Below are 19631 nucleotides of genomic sequence, written 5' to 3' on the forward strand. Positions count from 1 at the left end.
TTTAAAAAAAAAAACAATGTTAAAGTATTTTTTAAAAATATGAACCTAACAAGTAGAGAAATGGAAGACAGAAAAAAGAACCAGGGGAGATTCCCTGGTGGTACAGAGGATAAGAATCCACCTGCCAATGCCGGGGACACAGTTTCAAGCTCTGATCCGGGACGATCCCACATGCCATAGAACAACTAAGCCCGTGTGCCGCCACCACTGAGCTTGTGCTCTAGAGCCTGTGCTCCACAACAAGAGAAGCCACCAAAATGAGAAGCCCACACACCACAGATAGAGAGTAGCCCCCACATGCCACAACTAGAGAAAAGCCCATCAGCAACAAAGACCTATCAGAGCCAAAAATAAAAATAAATAAATGCTTCAAATTAGTTCTTAAAAAATAACACTTGATGAAATAAAAAGAGCCCCACAATATACTAGATAAATTGAAGTATAATTAAGAATCTTCCCACAAAGAAAATTCTAGGCCCAAATGGCTCACTGGCATATTCTGTCAAATAATTTGAGTCAGAAATAATAATATTACAGAGATTCTTTTGGAAACCAGAAAAGGAGGAGCTATTTCCCAGGTTGTTTTATGAAGCCAGTATTACCTTGATAGTAAAACCATGCAAGGACACTAGAAGAATATCGCACATCAACCTAGATTCAACATCCTTAACAAAAGTCAACAGACTTAATCCAGCTATAGATAAAAATATAATACACCATGATCAAGTGGAGTTTATTTCAGGAATGCAAGAATGTTTAAACATTCAAAAATCAACCAATATCATGGATCACACTAAAAATACAGAAGAAATAAACAATCAACTCAGTAGTTGTAGAGTAACTGTATAACAAAATTCCAGCATTCATTTATGTAAAAAATTGCACAAAACAAGGAATATAAGGGAACTTGCTTAACCTAATTAAAGACATCTGGGGAGGAAATCCTGCAAATAATATGGTACATACTAGTGATTCACTGCTTTCCCCTGAAAATGGCAAAATGCGTGAATGTCCATTCTCACTCTTTCTATCCTCTACTGGAGATTCTAGTCAGTGAAATAAAGCAAGTAAAATAATTTTGTTAGAGGTTAGAAAGGAAGAAGTAAAAGTCTTCATATGCAGATATGTGATTGTGTATATATAAAAACCTAAAGCTACAAAAATAAGTGAATTTATCAAGGCCAATACCCATAAATTAGTTATATTCCAATATACTAAGAGTGAACAATTAAATGATTAAAATTTCAGAATATTATTTACAATAGAACATAAAACACAAAATCATTATAGAAAAACTTTACAAAATATTATAAGACATGCCATATATTGAAATTTACAGAATACTACTGAAAGAAATTAAAGAACATATAGGTATATACCATGTTCTTAAACAAGAAGACAAAATTTTGTTAATTATTCGTTCTTCCCAAAATGATCCATAGATTCAACGCAATCTCAACAGCAGAGCATAACTCTTTTTGTAAAAAAAAAAAAAAAAAATTGACAACTATTTCTAAAACTTACATGGGGGACGTGGCCAAGAGGGTGGAGTACAAAGACCCTGAGCTCACCTCCTCCCACAGGCACACCAAAACTAAAATTATTTACAAGGCAATTATTGATATGAACAATAAGAAGATTAGTAGAAAAAAATCTTCTACAACTAAAGATATAAAGAAGGAAATACAATAAGATGGGTAGGAGGAGTGGAGACAAGGTACAAGCAAGACCCCAGGGCAGGTGACTCACAAGTGTGAGGATAATTACAATTGTAGAGGTTCTCCCCAGGGAGCAAGGGGTACAAGCCTCTCATGGGGCTCCCCATCCCCTAGGTTCTGTACTGGGAAGATGAGACCCCAGAATCTTTGGCTTTGAAGGTCAGTGGGGCTTATTTCAGGAGAGTCAGGGCTATGGGAAATAGAGATTCTACTGTTAAACGGTGCACACAAAATCTCATAAACTCCAGGACTCAGGGAAGAAGCAGTAATTTGAAAAAAGCTTGAGTCAGACTCACTTGCTGAGGGAGGAACCAAGATGGCGGAGGAGTAGGATGGGGAGAACACTTTCTCCCCCACAAATTCATCAAAAGAGCATTTAAACATCGAGTAAATTCCACAAAACAACTTCTGAATGCCAACAGAGGACATCAGGCACCCAGAAAAGCAACCCAACTCTTCGAAAGGAGGACCTCATCAAACGCCTCCATACCGACACTGAAACCAAGCACCACACAAGGGCCAACGAGTTCCAGGGCAAGACATACCAAGCAAATTCTCCAGCAACAAAGGAGCACAGCCCTGAGCTTCAAGATACAAGCTGCCCAAAGTCACCCCAAAACCATAGACATCTCATAACTCATTACTGGACATTTCATTGCACTCCAGAGAGAAGAAATACAGTTCCACCCACCAGAACACCGACACAAGCTTCCCTAACCAGGAAACCTTGACAAGCCACCTGTACAAACCCACACACAGCGAGGAAAAGCCACAATAAAGAGAACTCCACAAACTGCCAGAATACAGAAAGGACACCCCAAAATCAGCAATTTAAACAAGATGAAGAGACAGAGGAATACCCAGCAGATAAAGGAACAGGATAAATGCCCACCAAACCAAACAAAAGAGGAAGAGATAGGGAATCTACCTGATAAAGAATTCCGAATAATGATAGTGAAATTGATCCAAAATCTTGAAATTAAAATGGAATCACAGATAAATAGCCTGGAGACAAGGATTGAGAAGATGCAAGAAAGGTTTAACAAGGACCTAGAAGAAATAAAAAAGAGTCAATATATAATGAATAATGCAATAAATGAAATTAAAAACACTCTGGAGGCAACAAATAGAATAACAGAGGCAGAAGATAGGATTAGTGAATTAGAAGATAGAATGGTAGAAATAAATGAATCAGAGAGGATAAAAGAAAAACGAATTAAAAGAAATGAGGACAATCTCAGAGACCTCCAGGACAATATTAAATGCTACAACGTTTGAATCATAGGGGTTCCAGAAGAAGAAGACAAAAAGAAAGACCATGAGAAGATACTTGAGGATATAATAGTTGAAAACTTCCCTAAAATGGGGAAGGAAATAATCACCCAAGTGCAAGAAACCCAGAGAGTCCCAAACAGGATAAACCCAAGGAGAAACACCTCAAGACACATATTAATCAAATTAACAAAGATCAAACACAAAGAACAAATATTAAAAGCAGCAAGTGAAAAACAAATAACACACAAGGAAATTCCCATAAGGATAACAGCTGATCTTTCAATAGAAACTCTTCAAGCCAGGAGGGAATGGCAAGACATACTTAAAATGATGAAAGAAAATAACCTACAGCCCAGATTATTGTACCCAGCAAGGATTTCATTCAAGTATGAAGGAGAAATCAAAAGCTTTTCAGACAAGCAAAAGCTGAGAGAATTCTGCACCACCAACCCAGCTCTCCAACAAATACTAAAGGATATTCTCTAGACAGGAAACACAAAAACGGTGTATAAGTTCGAACCCAAAACAATAAAGTAAATGGCAACGGGATCATACTTATCAGTAATTACCTTAAACGTAAATGGGTTGAATGCCCCAACTAGACTCACTTGCTGATCTTGGAGAGCCTCCCAGAGAGGAGGAAGACAAATGGGACTCATCCTGGGGACAAAGACACTGGTAGTAGCCATTTTGGGGAACTCATTCTACCACGAGGACAGTGGAGCTGGCAAGTGCCATTTTGGAAATGTACCTCTAGCTTATTAGTCCCAGGACCCAGATCTACCCACCAGTCAGTTGGCACCAGTCCTGGGATGCCTCAGGCCAACCATGTAGCTTGATGGAGACCCAGTCCGAACCACTAGAGGGCCCAGGATTCAACCCCACCCACCAGAGGACAGACAACATACTGGAATCTTTTATGACCAAACACTATGCAACTAAAAATCAACTACAAGGAAAAAACTGCAAAAATTAAAAAAAAAAAAAAACCCACAAACACACGAAGGCTACACAATATGCTACTAAACACGGAAGAAATCAAAGAGGAAATTTTAAAATACCAGGAGATAAATGAAAATTAAGACACCACAATCCAAAACCAGTGACAAAAGAGGCGAGAGTACACAATGGGGAAAAGACCACCTCTTCAATAAACGGTGTTGGGAGAACTGGATAGTTACAAGCAAAAGAATCAAACCGAATGACTTTTTCACACCACATACAAAAATAAACTAAAAATGGATTAAAGACTTAAACATAAAGACCTGAAATCATAAAACAGCTAGAAGAAAATTTAGTATACTTTTTGATATCAGTCTTAAGAATGTATTTTCTCAGGCAACAGAACAAAAGCAAAAATAAACAAATGGGACCAAATTAAACTTAAAAGCTTATGCACAGTGAAGGAAACTATTAATAAAACAAAAAAGGCCACCTATTGTATGGGAAAAGATATTTGCAAATGATATACTAGCAGGGGGCTAAAATCCAAAATATACAGAGAACACATACAACTCAACGTAAAAACAACCCAATTAGAAAATGGGCAGAGGACTGAGTAGACATTTTTCCAGAGAAGACAAACAGATGGACAACAGGCTCATGAAAAGATGCTCAAGATCACTAATTATTAGAGAAATGCAAATCAAGACTACAGCAAGATATCACCCAACACCTGTCGGAACAGCTATTATCAAAAAACAACAATAAAAAGTGTGCTGAGGAAGTGGAGAAAAGGGAACCCTTATACATTATTGGTGCAATGTAAACTGCTACAGCCACTCTGGAAAACAGTATTGAAATTCCTCAATAAATTAAAATAGAACTACCATATGATCCAGCAATTCTACTCCTGGGTATTTACCCAAGAAAATTAAAACACTAATTTGAAAAGATATATGCACCCCATGTTCATTATTACTTACAATAGCCAAGATATGAACTCAACCTAAATGTCCTAATAGATGAATGGATAATAGGTAAAACTGAATCTCTTTGCTGTACACTTGAAACTAACACAACATTGTTAATCAAGTATGCTCCAATATAAAATAAAAAAAAATTTTAATTGATGAATGGATAAAGAAGATATATATATATATATATATATATATATATATACATATATATATATACATACACACACACACATACACAAACCAAGCTTCCCAGGTGGCCCTGCTGCTGCTGCTGCTAAGTCACTTTAGTCGTGTCCGACTCTGTGCGACCCCATAGACGGCAGCCCACCAGGCTGCCCCGTCCCCGGGATTTTCCAGGCAAGAACACTGGAGTGGGTTGCTATTTCCTTCTCCAACGCAGGAAAGTGAAAAGTGAAAGGGAAGTCGCTCAGTCGTGTCCGACTCTTCGCGACCCCATGGACTGCAGCCCACCAGGCTCATCCGTCCATGGGATTTTCCAGGCAAGAGTGCTGGAGTGGGGTGCCATTGCCTTCTCCGCCAGGGGGCGCTAGTGGTTAAAAAAAAAAACAACACACACCTGCCTGACAACGCAGATGTAAGAGACTCAGGTTCAATCCCTGGGTCTGGAAGATCCCCTGCAGAAGGAAATGGCAATCTACTCCAGTATTCTAGCAGGGATAGTTCCATGGACAGCCTGGCGGTCTATAGTCCACAGGGTCGCAAAGAGTTGGACACGACTGAGTGACTGAACAACAACTATATATATATATATATATGTAAAATGAAATATTTACTCAGTCACAAAAAATAAGGAAATCTTGCCATTTGCAACAATACAAATGGATCTAGAGGATATTATGCTAAGTGAAATAAATCATACAGAGAAAGACAAATGTATGAAATCACTCATACACGGAATTTAAAAAACAAATGACTGCACATAACTAACAGAAACAGAGTCATAGATACAATCATAGTTATAGAGAACAAACAGATGGTTGCTAGAAGGGAGGTGTTAAGGCAGGAGAGAAATTGGTGAGGGAGATTAAGTTACAAAATAAATGAGTCATAGGTATAAACTGTACCATGTGGAGAATACTGCCAATATTTATGTAATATCTTTGTATGGTGACAAGATGATATCTAGACTTACATTTTGAAATGTAGAGAAATAGTGAATTACTGTGTTATGTGCCAAGAATGAACACAGTGTTGTAGGTCAATTATACATCAAAAAGAAAGAAACTCATAGAAAAAGAGATGAGATGTGTGGTTACCAGATGCATCGGGGCAGGGGGCAGGAGCAACTGGATGAAGACAGTCAAAAGGTACAAACTTCCAGTTATAAGATAAGTAAGTACTAGGATGGACTGAATCGGAGGTAAGTTGGTGAACTTAAATATAGATCAATAGTGTTATACAATCTGAGGAGCAGGAAACCATATTTTAGAACATAGTGAACAGAGCCTCAGGGGCTTACAGGATGTAACAGAGTTTAACATACATACACGTAGTTTAGAGTTCAAAAAGGAGGAGAGAATGAGGCAGAAAAAATATTTAAAGAGAGAATGATGGTTAAGTTCTCAAAGTTGGTGAAAAATACACATTTACAAAGTTACAAAGCTTAGCCAATTCCAAGTAGGATGAACATTTTTTGAATGTCTTCTCATCAGAAATGACAGAGTTCAGATGTACATTCTACCCTACTTTTATCTGATGCAACTGAAAGTCCTGTACACGAAAGGACTCTGAAAAGTAAGTGGTAGCGACAGGTAGCTCAGAGAAGGAAAGCCAAATTCAAAGTACCACTGTATTAGCAGTGAATTTACAATGATTTTTCCCAATAACATCTCCTGACCTGGACTCAAAAGTAGCCTGAAACCAAGAACTATCTATCGAGTATGGACATAATTCCAAGAGAAAAGTCTGATATTTCTGGCCCAAGGAATAGAGGCCTCAAATTTCAGAGAGAACAAGAGAAATCCCCTAATTTTTCTTGTTCTTTTCTGTTTTATCAAACATGTCAGACAATCCTGCAGCGACAGAGGTGGCTGGACGAGCACCTATACATCTGAGATGGAAATCCTCCTCTGACCAAATAAACTGTGGTTCCAAGTACACGCATAAGGGAGGAAAATCCATGTTACTTTAAATATTTTTTCTATTGTCTCAATATGTAGCCCTGGAGGCAGATGGAGTTGATGAAATGAGTAGCAGAGCAGGGAAACTAAAGCTCTAGTTTTCTAGGCAGAAAGCCAAGTAGCAGGGCTTCTTAAGAACTGGAAAGTGTTGGGGAGACTTCAGATAAGAAGGAGCTGAAGAAGGCGACCCCATAAAATGTTATATGAAATTCTTGGTAGCACAGGGTTATATCTGACCCTGAACAGCATTCCAAAGACTGGGACAACTAGAAAATAAGGTATATCACTGCCCAGCTTCCAAACTATTAGTGGCACACAACTAAATGGATCCAAACAGCACTGAAATTAAAAACTGAACTGACATTGGAACCACAGCCCACAGAAGATGGGAAGAAACTTACAACATAAATCTAGCCAGGGCAGTTCTCTCATAAAACTGTAAAAAAAAAAAAAAAAAAATTCTCCAAAGAAAATTGATACAGTCTCATATATGTTTAAAATAACTATATACAACACAAAATTACTTGATGTATAAAGAATCAGGAAAATCTCAATATGCCACAAGGAAAAACATAATCAATACATAACAACCCCAAAATGACATAGAAGTTTTTACTATCAGACTTTAAAGCAATTATTATAATCATACTCTGAGAAGTCAGAGTGAACACTCTTGAAACAAGTAGAAAGACAGACTATCAGCAGACAAAAGATACAAGAAAAATACTAAGTGGAAAATTGTATAACTGAAAAATACAATAACAGAAAATTCACTTGACTGGCTAAATAACAGAATGAAGATGACAGAAGAAATAGTCAGTGGCCTGGCTGAAAAAGTTCCCTGAAACTTTGGAATTTGGTCAAAGTCATAAAACTTTAGATTCAAGAATCTCAATGAAACTTAAACAGGAGTTGATAAACCTGAAAAACCTATGCCTAGACACATCAAAATCAAACAAATGAAAACTAAACATGAAAAAATCTGGATTATATGGATTTGTGTATGCAGTTTGCTGTATACCTGAAACTAGCAACACTGTATATCAACTATACTTCAGTTTTTTACAATTGTTTTTAATCTGAAAGCTGCCAAAGAAAAACAACACATTATATACAGGGGAACAACAATTTGAGTGACTGTGTTTCTCATCAGAAATGGAGACCAGAAAGAAACAGTACATTTTTTAAGTACTGAAAGAGAAGGATTGTCAACACACAATTCCTCCAAGAAACAAGTGTAAAATCCTCACTCACCTAGAGCCAGACATCCTGGAATGTGAAGTCAAGTGGGCCTTAGAAAGCATCACTATGAACAAAGCTAGTGGAGGTGATGGAATTCCAGTTGAGCTATTTCAAATCCTGAAAGATGATGCTGTGAAAGTGCTGCACTCAATATGCCAGCAAATTTGGAAAACTCAGCAGTGGCCACAGGACTGGAAAATGTCAGTTTTCATTCCAATCCCAAAGAAAGGCAATGCCAAAGATGCTCAAACTACCACACAATTGCACTCATCTCACATGCTAATAAAGTAATTCTCAAAATTCTCCAAGCCAGGCTTCAACACTTTGTGAATCTTGAACTTGCAGATGTTCAAGCTGGTTTTAGAAGAGGCAGAGGAACCAGAGATCAAATTGCCAACATCCACTGGCTCATGGAAAAAGCAAGAGGGTTCCAGAAAAACATCTGCTTTATTGACTATGCCAAAGCCTTTGACTGTGTGGATCACAATAAACTGTGTAAAATTCTGAAAGAGGTGGGAATACCAGACCACCTGACCTGCCTCTTGAGAAACCTGTATGCAGGTCAGGAAGCAACAGTTAGAACTGGACATGGAACAACAGACTGGTTCTAAATAGGAAAAGGAGTACGTCAAGGCTGTATATTGTCACCCTGCTTATTTAACTTATATGCAGAGTACATCATGAGAAACGCTGGGCTGGAAGCACAAGCTGGAATCCAGATTGCTGGGAGAAATATCAATAACCTCAGATATGCAGATGACACCACCCTTATGGCAGAAAGTGAAGAGAAACTGAAAAGCCTCTTGATGAAAGTGAAAGAGAAGAGTTAAAAAGTTGGCTTAAAGCTCAACATTCAGAAAACCAAGATCATGGCATCTGGTCCCATCACTTCATGGGAAATAGATGGAGAAACAGTGGGAACAGTGTCAGAGTTTATTTTGAGGGGCTACAAAATCACTGCAGATGGTGACTGCAGCCATGAAATTAAAAGATGCTTACTCCTTGGAAGGAAAGTTATGACCAACCTAGATAGTATATTGAAAAGCAGAGATATTACTTTGCCAACAAAGGTCCATCTAGTCAAGGCTATGGTTTTTCCAGTGGTCATGTATGGATATGAGAGTTGGACTGTGAAGAAAGCTGAGTGCCGAAGAATTGATGCTTTTGAACTGTGGTGTTGGAGAAGACTCTTGAGAGCCCCTTGGACTGCAAGGAGATCCAACCAGTCCATTCTAAAGGAGATCAGTCCTGGATGTTCATTGCAAGGACTGATGCTGAAGCTGAAACTCCAATACTTTGGCCACCTCATGTGAAGAGTCAACTCATTGGAAAAGACTCTGATGCTGGGAGGGATTGGGGGCAGGAGGAGAAGGGGACGACAGAGGATGAGATGGTTGGATGGCATCACCGACTCGATGGACATGAGTTTGAGTGAACTCTGGGAGTTGGTGATGGACAGGGAGGCCTGGAGTGCTGCGATTCATGAGGTTGCAGAGTCGGACACGACTGAGCGACTGAATTGAACTGAAAAGGCATTATTAGATGAAAGAATCTCAAAAAATTCATTGCCAACATATCTTTAATATTAAAGAAATGCTAAAAGTTTTTCAGATGGAATGGAAATAATACTGGAGGGAAAATTCAAACTTCAGAAACTAAGGAAGAGCAACAAAAATGATATCCAGGTAAATATAGCAGGGTATTTTTCTCCTCTTAAGTTGGAGAATACGTATGTCAGTTGAAGGTAAAATGTATAACATTGTTTGATAGAATTTTCAGTGTATGTGGTACATATGACAACCATAAAACAAAGTGGGGAAGACAAAGGGTCTTATTATGATTATACAGTTTTACATGTCACTTAAAGTGTTAAAATATTAATTCTAATTAGACTGTAAAAAGTGCACATTTTTATTGGGTTGTTTGCCTTCTCATTGAGTTGAAAGATTTCTTTACATATTCCAAATAACATGTAGTTGATCCTTCAACGAAATGGGGGTTAGAGATTTCCCTGGTGGTCCAGTGATTAAGAATCCATCTGCCAATGTAGGGGACACAGGTTCAGTCTCCGATCTGGGAAGATTCCACATGCTGCAGGGCATCTAAGCCCCTGTGGCACAACTAGAGAAAGATCTATCACAGCCAAAAATAAAATAAATTTTTTTCAAAAAAGCTCATTGAAAGTTATCTATTTTTTAAAAATGGGATGTTGGGAGAGCCATCCCTCTGCACGGTTGAAAGTCCACTTTTAACTTATAGTCAGACCTCCACATCTGCAGCTCCTCAGTATCCAGTTCTGTATCCATGGATTCAGCCAATCGCAGATCATGTAGTAGTGTAGTACTATTGAAAAAAATCCATGTATAAGTGGGCCTGTGCAATTCAAACTTGCACTGTGCAAAAATCAACTGTGTACAGAATATATAAATTCCTCCAATTTTGTAACATGTACTTTCATTATCTTAATGGAATCTTTCAAAGAGAAAATGATTTTAATCCCAATGGTGTCCAATTATTAACCATAATAAGGGCTCTCCTAATAGCAGCAATGAGAACTCTATGAAGTATAGAAAAATAGCAGATATACAGAATGGCAGGCAATACCACTAGGCCTAAGGCAAATTAATAAGAAAGGAACAAATGTGAAAGAGTGATTTCTAGGATATCTTTTTAAATTCTTTAAAACTGGAAAACAAGAGTATATATAGTATCCCATCTTCTGTGTAAGAAAGAAAGTAAATAAGAAGATACACATTTTTCTACTTATTTTTACAAATACAAGAAGGATAAAGTAAAAAATAATGAGTTTTCTTCAGAGGACAGGTGAGAATAGGGTTGAAGAATTGGTTGAGAATTGGGTGAAGGTCAGTTCAGTTCAGTTCAGTCACTCAGTTGTGTCCAACTCTTTGCAACCCCGTGAATTGCAGCATGCCAGGCCTCCCTGTCCATCACCAACTCCCAGAGTCCACCCAAACCCATGTCCATCAAGTCGGTGATGCCATCCAACCATCTCATTCTCTGTCATCCCCTTCTCCTCCTGCCCTCAATCTTTCCCAGCATCAGGGTCTTTTCAAATGAGTCAGCTCTTTGCATCAGGTAGCCAAAGTATTGGAGTTTCAGCTTCAACATCAGTCCCTCCAATGAACACGTAGGACTGATCTCCTTTAGGATGGACTGGTTGGATCTCCTTGCAGTCCAAGGGGCTCTCAAGAGTCTTCTCCAACACCACAGTTCAAAAGCATCAATTCTTCGGTGCTCAGCTTTCTTTATAGTCCAACTCTCATATCCATACATGACTACTGGAAAAACCATAGGGTTGACTAGATGGACCTTAGTTGACAAAGTAATGTCTCTGCTTTTGAACATGCTATCTAGGTTGGTCATAGCTTTTCTTCCAAGGAGCAAGCGTCTTTTAATTTCATGCCTGCAGTCACCATCTGCAGTGATTCTGAAGCCCCCAAAAATAAAATCTCTCACTGTTTCCACATCTATTTGCTGTGAAGTGATGGGACAGGATGCCATGATCTTCGTTTTCTGAATGTTGAGCTTCAAACCAATTTTTTCACTCTCCTCTTTCACTTTTTTTTTTTTTCTCCTCTTTCACTTTCATCAAGAGGCTCTTTGGTTCATTTTCTGCCATAAGGGTGGTGTCATCTGCATATCTGAGGTTATTGATATTTCTCCCAGCAATCTTGATTCCAGATTGTGCTTCTTCCAGCCCGTGCTTCTTCCAGCCCAGCGTTTCTCATGATGTACTCTGCACATAAGTTAAATAAGCAGGGTGACAATATACAGCCTTGACGTACTCCTTTTCCTATTTAGAACCAGTCTGTTGTTCCATGTCCAGTTCTAACTGTTGCTTCCTGACCTGCATACAGGTTTCTCAAGAGGCAGGTCAGGTGGTCTGGTATTCCCACCTCTTTCAGAATTTTACACAGTTTATTGTGATCCACACAGTCAAAGGCTTTGGCATAGTCAATAAAGCAGATGTTTTTCTGGAACCCTCTTGCTTTTTCCATGAGCCAGTGGATGTTGGCAATTTGATCTCTGGTTCCTCTGCCTCTTCTAAAACCAGCTTGAACATCTGCAAGTTCAAGATTCACAAAGTGTTGAAGCCTGGCTTGGAGAATTTTGAGCATTACTTTACTAGCGTGTGAGATGAGTGCAATTGTGTGGTAGTTTGAGCATCTTTGGCATTGCCTTTGGGATTGGAATGAAAACTGACGTTTTCCAGTCCTATGGCCACTGCTGAGTTTTCCAAATTTGCTGGCATATTGAGTGCAGCACTTTCACAGCATCATCTTTCAGGACTTGAAATAGCTCAACTGGAATTCCATCACCTCCACTAGCTTTGTTCGTAGTGATGCTTTCTAAGGCCCACTTGACTTCACATTCCAGGATGTCTGGCTCTAGGTGAGTGATCACACCACCGTGATTATCTGGGACAGTGACATTTCTCTGTATCTTCTTGTATAATTTTGTCTTTGGAATCCATATTAATGTTTAATAAAATAAAATTAGGGGCCCTAAAATGTCATACAAACAGAAACAAATGAACATAACTGTATTTCAAGTGAATAACGTAACTACACTGAACTGAGGAGAAAGAACTAGCCCAAGTTAGTTTTGAACACAGCATTCTGGCCATAAAATTCAGGATAAAGACAAGTTGTCAGTGAACACTGGAACATAGGATCAGTGTAGTGTGTGTGTGCATGCACGCTCAGTCGTGTCCTACTCTTTGCTACCCCATGGACTATAGCCCACCAGGCTCCTCTGTCCATGGGATTTCCCAGGCAAGAACACTGGAGTCAGTTGCTATTTCCTCCTCCAGAGGATCTTCCTGACCCAGGGATCAAACCCACGACTCCTGTGTCTCCTGCACTGCAGGCAGATTCTTTACCACTGAGCCATCAGGGAAGCCATATTCTAGTATCAGAATTAAGCAATGGGTGTGTGTGAGAGACAGACAGACACAGAGAAACACTGTGGAAAGCAATTTGCATTATCTAGTGAAGCAGAAGATAGATGCAGTAGATTGAAGAAACATGGTCACGATATTTAACAGCTCTTCCCATCAAGAGACAAAGTCTACTTTTCCACTCCTTGAATCTGGGATGTCTTTGTGAATTCCTTTGACCAAAAAAAAGTAACAGCAGTGACAACTGGAGCAATCTCATGCTTAGGCTTCAAGACATTTTTCTGATTCCACCTTTATTCTCTGTGAGCTGCCATATGAGGAAGCCTAGGCTAGCCACAAGGTGAGGCCTCCTGGAGAGAACAGCCTTTGCTGACCCGCCAACTGTGCAAGCAGAGTGAGCCCAGCTACCACCATACACAGCAGAGCAGTGCTGCTCCAGCTGGGCCCAGCTGAATGCAGACATGTGAGTTAACCCACCCACACCCAGAAGAAGAATTTTCCAGTAAACCCACAGAATCAGAAGGAAATAATAAACCACTGCTGTTTTTAGCCACTTACTTTTGGAGTGATATGTCTCACAGTAATAGATAACTACACTCCAACAATTTCACTTATACTTATATACCCTTGAAAAATGTACACAGAGGTAGTGCACTGAGGAAAATGTATAATGTTTAGAGAAACATTGTTTCAATAGCCAAAAACTAGAAAGATTGTACAAACATTCACTAGTAGTAGAATGGGTAAATAAACTGTGGTATGTTCATTTACTGGAATATTATACAGCACTAAAAAAAGCACAGACTAGAGGAAGATACATGGCACCCCACTCCAGTACTCCTGCCTGGAAAATCCCATGGATGGAGGAGCCTGGTAGGCTGCAGTCCATGGGGTCGCTGAGGGTCGGACACGACTGAGTGACTTCACTTTCACTTTTCACTTTCATGCATTGGAGAAGGAAATGGCAACCCACTCCAGTGTTCTTGCCTGGAGAATCCCAGGGACGGGGGAGCCTGGTGGGCCGCCGTCTATGGGGTCACACAGAATCGGACATGACTGAAGTGACTTAGCAGCAGCAGCAGAGGAAGATACAACAATACGGATGAATCTTTCAAGGACAGGTTGAATTAAAAAAGTAAAACACAAAAGAATACAAAGAATATGTGTATGTAAATGAACAAATTAGACTACATAAATGGATACATTAAACTACTGCTTTGTATAAATGTTCAAATTAAACTATATTGCTTAGATAAGCATACATATAAGAAAATGGAAAGAAAATAAAGAACTAATTATCATAAAAGTCATGATAATGGGTACCTCTAGGAAGGAGGAAAGAAGTAATAATTAGAAGTCCCTCTATATGTATGCAATATACAATAAATGTTTTTTAAAATATTAAAAATACCATTACACTCCTACCAGACTGGCAAAATTTTAAAGTTTGACCAAGCTTAATCGAGTGTTGTGCAGAAAGTGAAATACACGGAATTCTCACTATCATAAACCATGTTGAAAATCAGACAACGTATGTTAAGTCTATAGGTGTGCCAACCCTACCCAGCAATTCCATTCTTAAACATATATATTAGAGAACTCTTGCAGGTGTGCGTCTGAATATGCCCAGCCTTCTAGAAGGAAAACAGTGGCCATTTGCATGGATTAGGATTACCAGCGATAAATTCAGCTTAGGTTTGCCTCCTCTGGGAGTTCTTCTCTGAGTAGCTTAGGAGGAATGAATAGCTCTGTATTTTGTCCTCCCCATGACTTCTGCTCCTCGTTATCATGAGTTTAAGACCATATAATCAAGTATCTAATTCCCCTCCCCTTCTCCTTCCAAATCTTAAAACTCTGTGAAGGCAAGGTCTATGGTCTGATTCACCTGTCCAATCTTCATGTTATACAAGGAGTACTTTCTAAATGTTTGATGAGTGTTTTTGAAATTAATGCCTAAAGTATTAAAAATGGGGATGAATTAAAGAATAAAAATAATTTAAAAATAAAGGCTTTAGTTCTGAGAGTCCTTTTAGGGTTAAGTATGATAGACTGGGTGTTCATTGGAAGGACTGATGTTGAAGCTGAAACTCCAATACTTTGGCCACCTCATGCGAAGAGTTGACTCATTGGAAAAGACCCTGATGCTGGGAAAGATTTGGGGCAGGAAAAGAAGGGGACGACAGAGGATGAGATGGCTGGATGGCATCATCGACTCGATAGACATGAGTTTGGGTAAACTCCGGGAGTTGGTGATGGACAGGGAGGCCTGGCGTGCTGCGGTTCATGGGGTGGCAGATAGTCGGACACAACTGAGCAACTGAAATGAACTGAACTGATGACAGACCAACAGAAATCCCTAAATTTAGGAGCTGACGGTAAAGAATGAAGGCATTCAAGAAGTGGAGAGTTCTACAGATGACTGTGGTTCTGGATGCGATCTGGGACTGGAGTAACCTTGAATGCTTTCATATCTCTGTGGTGGTACTCTGAGGTAAACAGTTGGCATTCTCAGAGTTTGAAGATTTCTAGGACTAAAAAAGGGCTCTAAGAAGGATACTATATGACAGGGATTCTACTGTCTGTTTTTCACTCTAGGGAAAAGTAGAGGCTTGCAAGTACACCTGAGATTGAGATGTGTGAATGTAGGTCTTTGTAGAAACTTTAAGTTAGGCTCCCTGTGTTTTGTAGTTCCCTGAGGTTGGGATCCTCAACTAAGAGGTTGGCCTTACTTCTCATTGCAGCGGTGCGTGAGCTGTGTGGCCCAGAAGCCCAAGACAGAGAAGATAAAAGGTGTGACAAGCATCATGGAGATCAGGTTAGCCAGAGCCACAATAACGGCATCATTGAGACAGCTGCTGGATGATTGAATGTGCGAGGCTATGGAGATAATGGAGCCAAAGCCGAGGCCCAAGGAACACAAGACTTGGTTCCCTGCTCCGCGCCATACGTTCACATTGTATATAGCTGATATCTAAAAGGGAGAAGACAAGTGTTAAGGGAAGATGTCAAAGAAGGAGAGGAGAATCTTAAAAGGGTTAAAATGGGGGAGAGGGGACACAGAGAGAGATAATGGGGAAAGGATGCCCTAAGAATAAGCAGGAAATGTCCTCCAAAGCCTGAGAGGGGAATGAGGAAGATACACCTTACCTTGACAATTGTCATATAGTGAAGGCCAAATACTGCCCCTTCTAGCATTATACTCCGCACGACAAAACAGAGCATTATGAGACCGCTGCTTGATACCAAGACGCACATTACCTGAATTGAGAGTGGGACAAAGCATGTACCAGTGGGAGTCAACAAATAATCAGCAAAATCAAAAGTTCTGAATCAGAAATAAGGAGGAGTTAGAAGACAGCTTCTAGCAGGGGTCAGGGGCTACTGGGAGTAAAAAGTCAGAGGGAGTGAAAAATTAGGAAACCAAGGAGTAACAAAGTTAGGTGAGGACCAAAGCATCTGAGAATGTCAAGATATAAAAAAAATGGTGGCTCACCTTCCCAGTCCACTTGAGCCCATTAAGCATGAAAACACCAAGAAGACACACGGACAGGAATAAAGGCAGGCACAGACTGAACACTGGTGGCCCATCATCCTCAATACTGTCTGAGGCCTTCAGAGTCATCCGGTACCAGAAGTACAGGGTGGGTGTCGTCCGTGCACATTCAGGATCTGAGGGGACCTGGCTCTGGACATGCCTGCTAGACAGGATGACCCCTCCCCTCTTCTTTATCCCCCCCCTTCCCCCTCTTCCTTTCCCCTCCCCCCATTTCTTCTTCCTTCCACAATCTTCCTCTTCTTTATCACTCCTTGCTCCTTTCTCCTCTTCCAAATTTCCTCCTACCTCTCTGTTTCCCCCTTCTCATCTTTCACTTCCTCCTCACCAAAGCCACTGGCGTTCTCCAGTAAGGGACATTTCTCCCATGGGACAGGATACTGGAAGGACTGACTCAAGTAGAAGAGGATCCAGGCAGTGACCACATTCAAGAACAAGCCGTTGATGAAGCACACCTAGGGGCCAGGGAGGAGGTGGCTGGGGAGGAAGGGAGGGATCAGGAAAAAGGAGGGGATTTGACAGAGGATTGGGGGACTGAAGGGATCTGACCCATGGAAGTGCAGTCTTGGGACCCATTCCAGGATGAGGGTTAGGATGGGGATGGGGTGTAAAGGGTAGGCCTGGGAAGCCCAGAACTCCTCACCATGAAGCTTGTATACCCTACACCACCAATCCAGGGGCTGATGACCTTCCACACACCAATATTGCCCTGACGCATCCTCTGGCCAGCTGCCATCTCCAGGAAGAGGAGAGGAATCCCGATCAAGAACAGCAAGAAGATGTAGATGATGAGAAAAATGCCTGTACAGGGGATTCAAGGAGGAGCTCTCAGAACCAGCTGGCTTTTTGGTACCTGGACTTCTTCATGGGTACAGAAAAACTCGTTCCCCACCAGTGACCTCCCTCAGGGGCATAGGTATCAGGGGTCAACTGTTTCCACATCCCTTACAGTTCCAGGCGCCCAGTTCTTTGGTCTCTAATTCCTGGAAGACCCAAACATCTAGTCTTCACCTCCACCCTTGACCCAGGCTTCTAGCCCCACCATCCTCCTGTTCAGATATTCTGTACCTCTAACCCCTCTCATGATCCTTCACGTTCAGGCATCTGACTCCTATCCTGCTCAGAATACCAAGTCTTTATCCTCTACAGGTCCCAGAGACCTTGGGAGTTTGAAGTCTAGACAGGCCTCCATCTTGTTAGCCCCTTGTGGATCCGTGGTTCCTGGTACCCAGACTTACCACCTCCGCTGTGAAGCCACAGGTAGCAAAAACTCCAGAGACTGGCCGGCCTCATGGTATAGCCCATCTGGGCCAGGAGGTACTCAGCCTTGTTGGACCAGAATGGACGAGTAATGAGGACTTCACTCTTCTCCTTCTCTGGCACCTGAACTTTCTCAGCTAAGAGTCTCTGTTTTAGGACTGGGGCAGCCTCTGCCTCCGTGACAGGGGTTGCCTTGGGATGGCTGGCCCTGCTCTGAGCCTCAAAAGCTTGCGTCTCCCAGGCCTGAGCCCTCACAGCCCGGGCCTCAAAAGCCTGGACCTCGGAGACCCAGGCTGTCAGAGACCAGGTGGCCGTGCCCTTGTCTTCCAAAGCGTGACTTCCGGGGGAGCTTTCAGCAGATGAGACTTTGGCCAATGATGTTCCTGAAGCCTGGGCGTCTGTTGTAATTTCAGGCAGACTTTCAGGAGCAGCTCCAACTTTCGCAAGGGAGGATTTGATTTTGTGAGTAGACCTGAAGGACACCAAAAACTAGATTTTAGGTTTTAAAGTAAAAAGATGACTGAGTTACACAACAATCCTCAACACCTCCTAAGGAAACCTTCCATTTCTGTCCCTGTGTGTATATGCTAAGTCACTTCAGTCGTGTCCGACTCTTTGAGACCCCATAGACTGCAGCCCGCCAGGCTCCTCTGTCCATGGGATTCTCCAGGCAAGGATACTGGAGTGGGTTGCCATGCCCTCCTCCAGGGGACCTTCCCGACCCAGAGATCAAACCCACATCTCCTGCATTGGCAGATGGATTCTCTGCCACTGAGCCACCTGGGAAATCCCAGATTTTACCATGCATGTGTGCGTGCTAAGTGGCTTCAGTCATATCCGATTCTGTGCAAGCCTATGGACTGTAGCCTGCCAGGCTCCTCTGTCCATGGGATTCTCCAGGCAAGAATACTGGAGTGGGTTGCCATGCCCTCCTCCAGGGGATCTTCCCAACTCAGGGATCAAACCCGCATCTCTTATGTCTCCTGCATTGGTAGGTGGGTTATTTACCACTAGCACCACTGGGAAGACCCATTTCTGTCTCTTCCACCACTGAAATTCAAAGCACAAAAGAATCTTTCACGTAAGTTTTACTTCTTAGAAACGTTTCAGTGCAAGGGATAAAGACAAACAGCCAAGCTAATAGTGAGGAATTCCACTCAAAAAGTTTCTGAAAACTTTGAGGTACACTCCATACAGAGGATAGTACTATTTATAGTGGGCTTCTGAATCAAAGAAAGGACTTTAATACTAAATCTGCCTGGTAAGCCAATCTTAGGAAAGCTGTTGTACTTCTCTGAGCTGTTTCACCTGTAAAACACTCAGGTTTCTGCTCAATTATCACCTCACCAGAGACGCCTTCCCTGCCAGCCTATCTAAAATAGTAGCTGCTGCTGCTGCTGCTGCTAAGTCGCTTCAGTCGTGTCCGACTCTGTGCGACCCCATAGACGGCCACCCACCAGGCTCCCCCGTCCCTGGGATTCTCCAGGCAAGAACACTGGAGTGGGTTGCCATTTCCTTCTCCAATGCATGAAAGTGAAAAGGGAAAGTGAAGTCGCTCAGTCGTGTCCAACTCTTAGCGACCCCATGGACTGCAGCCTACCA

General features: G+C 41.3%; 1 protein-coding gene across 2 annotated transcripts in view; it reads right to left on the minus strand.

Annotated features, from left to right (window-relative positions):
- SLC6A16 (solute carrier family 6 member 16) overlaps positions 1-19631 on the minus strand; it is a 42533-nt gene that overhangs the window by 7324 nt on the left and 15578 nt on the right. The window contains exons 2-7 of one of the 2 annotated variants that reach the window (XM_086353546.1): positions 18008-18501; positions 17413-17570; positions 17098-17224; positions 16710-16885; positions 16364-16474; positions 15946-16187 (exon numbers count right to left, since the gene is read on the minus strand). In XM_086353546.1, coding sequence (XP_086209672.1) covers positions 15946-16187; positions 16364-16474; positions 16710-16885; positions 17098-17224; positions 17413-17570; positions 18008-18501 — 1308 coding nt within the window. Of the gene's footprint in view, positions 1-15366; positions 16188-16363; positions 16475-16709; positions 16886-17097; positions 17225-17412; positions 17571-18007; positions 18502-19631 lie in introns of those variants that run through there. The other variant, XM_086353545.1, reaches the window with a different exon arrangement.

The sequence above is a fragment of the Bos grunniens genome, chromosome 18 (genome assembly GCF_055505025.1).
Source record: "Bos grunniens cultivar Pamir isolate PY7600 chromosome 18, Bosgru_T2T1.0, whole genome shotgun sequence".
NCBI classification, from domain to species: domain Eukaryota; kingdom Metazoa; phylum Chordata; class Mammalia; order Artiodactyla; family Bovidae; genus Bos; species Bos grunniens.